Source organism: Bos indicus, chromosome 15, assembly GCF_029378745.1.
Source record: "Bos indicus isolate NIAB-ARS_2022 breed Sahiwal x Tharparkar chromosome 15, NIAB-ARS_B.indTharparkar_mat_pri_1.0, whole genome shotgun sequence".
In the NCBI taxonomy this organism is placed as follows: Eukaryota; Metazoa; Chordata; class Mammalia; order Artiodactyla; family Bovidae; genus Bos; species Bos indicus.
Genome location: NC_091774.1, coordinates 994,981 through 1,000,736, shown reverse-complemented (window position 1 = coordinate 1,000,736; position 5,756 = coordinate 994,981). Strand labels below are relative to the sequence as shown.

General features: G+C 37.4%; 1 protein-coding gene across 1 annotated transcript; it reads right to left on the bottom strand.

The window, feature by feature from the left end:
* Positions 1 to 330: 330 nt before the first annotated feature.
* LOC139187118 (olfactory receptor 4C3D-like) lies at positions 331 to 1,356 on the bottom strand. The gene has a single exon (XM_070803129.1). The coding sequence runs from the start codon at positions 1,255 to 1,257 to the stop codon at positions 331 to 333; it is 927 nt and encodes a 308-aa protein (XP_070659230.1). The 5' UTR covers positions 1,258 to 1,356.
* Between the last annotated feature and the right edge of the window lie 4,400 nt (positions 1,357 to 5,756).

Here is a 5,756-nt window from a genome sequence, read left to right as displayed (position 1 = left end):
TATAAGTAACATATATGAAAATTTTAATAAAGTAGATGTAAGACTCTAGGAAAGACATATTCTACAATCATCAGTCCTGGGGTTTATAGTTGTTCTCCTCATTGCCTAATATGAAGCTAAAACACTGATGTTGAAGTCTCTGGAATGTATATCAAATAATATCAAAAATGCCTAAAATATGTCTATCAAAAATTAAATACTCAACAAATTTTAATTTTGAGGCTCTTTTTTATGGTAATGATCTGCAAAATTTATTATTACTTTTTTTTTGGTAGCAGGTACAACCCTACCTATGTGGTATAAATCACTTTTTTTGTCATCGGGAACAGCCTAAGTTACTCTCCTCTTCAGTAAACTCCTCATGGCATTTTTCACCTCTGTGTTTCTCACTGTGTAAATGATAGGATTTAACATGGGACAGAGGATTGCAAAGAACACAGTCACCAACTTGTCCACAGGATAAGTGGCCACAGGACGCAGGTAGGTGAATATACAAGGGACAAAAAAGAGCACCACTACTGTAAAGTGGGCACCGCATGTAGAGAAGGCTTTGTGTCGTCCTTCAGAGCCATGGGATTTCAGGGAGCTCAGGATGACTATATAGGAGATGAGCAGCATGAAAAAAATAAGCAAGCACATGCCCCCTGTATTAGCTGCCACCACGATTCCAAGCCTGTAGGTGTCGCTGCAGGAAAGTTCCAACAGTGAGAAGAACTCACACATGAAGTGATCAATGACGTTGGGACCACAGAAGGTCAAGTCCATGGTGAAAAGAATCTGCACAGTGGCATGCAGAATGCCCCCGGTCCAGGTCACCACCACCAGGAGCTGGCAGAGCCCCTGTCGCATGATGGCTGTGTAGTGCAGAGGCTTGCAGATGGCCACGTAGCGGTCATAGGCCATGACAGTGAGGACGATGGTCTCTGACCCTCCCAGTAAGTGTCCCACAAAGAGCTGGGTCAGGCAACCATCCCAACAGATGGTTCTCTTCTGGTACAGCAGGTCAATGACCATTTTGGGGGTGGTGACGGATGTGAAGGAGGCATCTATGAAGGACAAGTGCATGAGAAAGAAGTACATGGGAGTAGAAAGTGTGGGGCTGAGGGAGATAGTGATGACAATGAGCAGGTTGGCCAGCACCGTGAATAGGAAAACAAGTAAAAGGACAACAAAGAGTATTTTCTGCAAGTGTGGATTCTGTGTGAGTCCCAAGAGAACAAATTCAGTCACATTGTTGGGAGGTATCCATAGATTCATTTGGGAACTTACAAACTGCTGAGCCTAAGTTACCTACAAAAGAATAAAGATCGATACATATTAATCATGAAGTAATAATAGTTAGAATTTCTGTAATAGTCCAGGTTTGATGCATGATATTGGATGCTTGGGGCTGGTGCACTGGGACAACCCAGAGGGATGGTATGGGGAGGGAGGACGGAGGAGGGTTCAGGGTGGGGAACACATGTATACCTGTGGCAGATTCATTTTGATATATGGCAAAACCAATACAATATTGTAAAGTTAAATAAAATAAAACTAAAATAGTCTTACCTGTGGGGAAAAAAAAAAAGAAATAGAACAGTCCCTGTAACTGTGGAGCAAGCCCACAGTTTAGTCCCAGTATTTGTTTTAATTCTTTCTTACTGATGAAAAAATTATGCTTGTCGTCTCTTCAGATATCAAGTATCTGTCACCTGTAGAACAGCTATAGGACAGCATTTGATGTGTGCTTTATTGAGGAAACAGTGAGCTGTCTACACGGGGTCAGGATTCTCATTCTTGTTCTAACTGCCTGTGACTCTGCTAAGTCATCTCAGTGTCACGTGCTCCCAAGCTTTCCTCTGTGTCTGTGAGATTACACATGGTATGTAATACTTATATGCATCTACACAGGTAACAGTTATTCCCTCATCCATGAGAATTTACATCTGAACCCACAGCTCTCACTGTGGAAAGAAAGAGGTGGTCAACAAATATCTAAGCAGAAAAATGTTATCTGCTCAGTTCTGTCTGGCTCACTTGTGACCCCATGGACTGTAACCCTGCCAGACTCCTCTATCCACGAAATTCTCCAGGAAAGAATACTGGAGTGGGTTGCCATTCCCTTCACCAGGGGATCTTCTTTACCCAGGGATTGAACCTGGGTCTCCCATATTGTGGGCAGATTCACAGATTCTTTACCATGTGAGCCACCAGAGAAGCCGAATCTAAGCAGAGGTTTTAGGAAAATATATGTAAGTAACTGATAACACATTCTACCTGGCACCAATGAGAACACATAAACTACTTAACTGTGGTTCCTGACTTACTATAGTAGCAGCATGACATCGGCAGTGTCTGAAATCTATTAGATGCTGATTGTAAATAATCAACCTGTAATGCAGGAGACCTGGGTTTGATCCCTGGGTCAGGAAGATCCCTTGGAGAAGGGCATGGCAACCCACTGTAGTATTCTTGCTTGTATAATTACATGGAAAGAGGAGCCTGGACGGCAACGGTCCATGGGGTCACAAAGAGTTGAACACGATTGAGCACCTACGCCAATGCTAACAGCTAATAGGTAAGAATATGCCTGAATCGCCAGACCATAAATCTAGGAGGAATTCAAGTGTTCTTTATTTATTACTCTGTTTATCATTACTCTATATTTTATGAGAAACAAAAATAAACATTTGAAAGGAAACTGCACTCTAGTTTAATAGTTTCTGACACAGCATATTGGGTAAAAGTGAAAATATTGAATTTCTTCTATGAAAAAGTATGTTACTGGGTCTTTTTACTTTAAAGATAATTATAATTTTTGTTAATTGATTTTTTATTTTTAAAATTCCATTTCCCATTGAATTTAACATAGTCATATTCAGTAAATTTACAAATTCTAATAGACTTGAATTAAAAAAAAGAAGCTCTTGAACATATTTTCAGTAAAAAGAATCTTTCAAGTAGAGCAAGTCCTTATTGTCAAAGTTCTAAAAGTACAAATTGATGTGGAGAACAGAAAGCATCTGCCAGTAAGATAGACAATGCACTATACATACATAAATATATGCACAGATTAACACAACACAGATAAAATCTATTGCTTAAAGTAAGCACCTGTTCTCAGGGCAGCAATGGAGACACAGACATGGAGAACAGACATGTGGATACAGGCTGGGAGGAGCAGATGGGATGAATAGAGACAGTAGCATTGAAACATACACATTACCACGTGTAAAATTAGATAGCCAGCGGGAGTTTACTGTATGACCTAGGGAGCTCGAATGTCCTGCTCTGTGATAATCTGGAGAGGTGGGACAGGGTGAGATGTGGGAGGGAGGTTCAAAAGAGAGGGGACCTACCTCCCCTTGAGGTATGTCCAGACATATACCTACAGCTGATTCATGTAGATATATGGCAGAAACCAACACAATGTTGTAAAGAAATTATCCTCCAATTAAAAATAAATTAAAAAAATTTTAAAAGATAAGTACCTATTACAGTATACTCATTCAACAAATATTTATTAAACACTTACTAAGTGTATAAATGCACATCTATTCACAAATTTATGCAGTTTCCCTGTTAAATGCCCTTAATACTTTTAATTTCATAACCAAACAGCCACAGTCATCCATTCATGATAGCTATGATCTTCTCAATTTTCATATTTTTCTTACTTGCATTCTCATAGCTACTTCCCCTATCTTTCCATTGGATTATCCCATCATTCTTGATTACAAGATATTGCATTACTAACAGAATGAGAAATTGGGAGAAATATATTTCCCAAATAAAAGATAAGACAAAACATAAATACAATAAAATATATTCTGCTAACAGTATGTCTTTCCCTAAAGAGCTTTTTAATTATCCAAAAATAATACAATGTTGTAAATCAAATCTACTCCAATAAAAGTTGTTTAAAAGCCAGATATTATGCTTATGAGGAACCAAAATGCAGTAACTTCATTGTATTCCCTTATTCTGAAGTGGGATACCTCAACAGATCAGAAAAGGATATAGTGGACATGAATTAAGAGTTAGATGTAATTAATATAGTAAAAGTGTTTTAAAAGTACTATGAAGAAATACAAATTACTTTTTCAATTTTCTTTAATTTCACAATACTCCTTTATAAATAACTACTAATGGAAAATATTTTTAAAGAAGAAAAATCTTTATTCACACATATGCTCAGCACAATTATTAAGAACTGTGGAAAATGTAGAAACAGCATGGAATGTTCATAGTTCAGTTGGTAAATCATCTTCCTGCAATGCAGGAAACCTGAGGTCAATTCTTAGGTTGGAAAAATCCCCTGGAGAAGGAAATGGCAACCCACTCCAGTATTCTTGCCTGGACAGTCCCATGGACAGAGGAACCTGACAGGCTACAGTCCACGGGATTGCAAGAGTCAGACATGACTTAGCGACTAAACCACCACCACCACCATGGAATGCTCAATAGTGTAAAAAAAAAATGTATAATTGGAATACAGTGTATCTGCTTCAATAATATGTGTTTTTCAAGAAATTAAAAAAAATGTGCAGTATCATAGAAACATTTTTAAATTGTAAAATAAAGTGGAGACAATTTTGGATGCAAATATGAATTGTTTAATTATTCTAATTTACTTCTAATTAATATTTCTACTCTTTTTACTAATTTAAATATATGTTTTTGTTGTTCAGTCGCTGAGTCAAGTCCAACTGTGCAATCCCATGGACCACAGCAAGTCAGGCCTTCCTGTGCCTCACTAACTCCTGGAGTTTGCCCAAATTCATATCCATTGAGTGAGTGATGCCATCCAACTATTTCATTCTCTTACTGCCCTTTTCTCCTTTACCTTCAGTCTTTCCCATCATCAGGGTCTTTCCCAAGGAGGCAGCTGTTCTCATAGCACTAAATAAATATCAGTAAAGAAGAAAAGACTTCAAAATATTTCTACAAATGGCAACCCAATCCAGTATTCTTGCCTGGAGAATCCCATGGACAGAGGAGCCTGGCAGGCTATAATCCATGGGGGTCACAAAAGTTGGACACAACTTAGTGACTAAACCACCACCACATAAATTAGTAGCATTGTACTTGAATATATCTTTCTTGATGTACTCTATGCTGAGAAAGACACAGTTTAATGTCAGGTGAGGATATGAGTGATAATATGATTTGTAAGATCAATTTAAATCTGAAAGTCTCTGATTATGTGATTTCCTTGGGAAAAAAGTCTTACCTATGTGTGTGTCTGATATAAGTCCATGCTCAACTTCTGTTAGCTCACAAAGAAATAACTTGCAAGATTTGAAAATGCCAACTATCCCAGCTATAATGAGTGTCTTTGTTGGTTTATAAATGGTTCCTTTTGATGAACCTTAAAAGCATGACCACATATCCTATTGTGGGCATTTCTGTAAAGTTTCTTATCTATGGCTAATAGGACCTCAAGGGTATTTCATCATCAGTAGCAGACCTTTCCAACAATTCAATTTTGTCATGAGGTAAACTGAACAGAGAAGAACTGTTTTATGTGACTTATATTTAATTTTGAACTCCTCTTTGAGTCTACATGAGGACAAAATAATATGACGAGACAGAAAAAAAAAAAAAACAACTGTTGACCATTTATGAATTTAGGTATTTGAAATATATGGGCTTAATAATAAGACTGAATATTTAGCAGTGTATAAATTAAACATTCAAGTGGGTAAATCTGATATTTAAATTCTATTATAATACTTTGTTTTTTTAATCTACCCATTATTCAAATCATTATA

Coding starts and splice junctions, on each gene's coding strand:
- LOC139187118 (XM_070803129.1), bottom strand. CDS start 1,257: ATGAATCTATGGATACCTCCCAACAATGTGACTGAATTTGTTCTCTTG.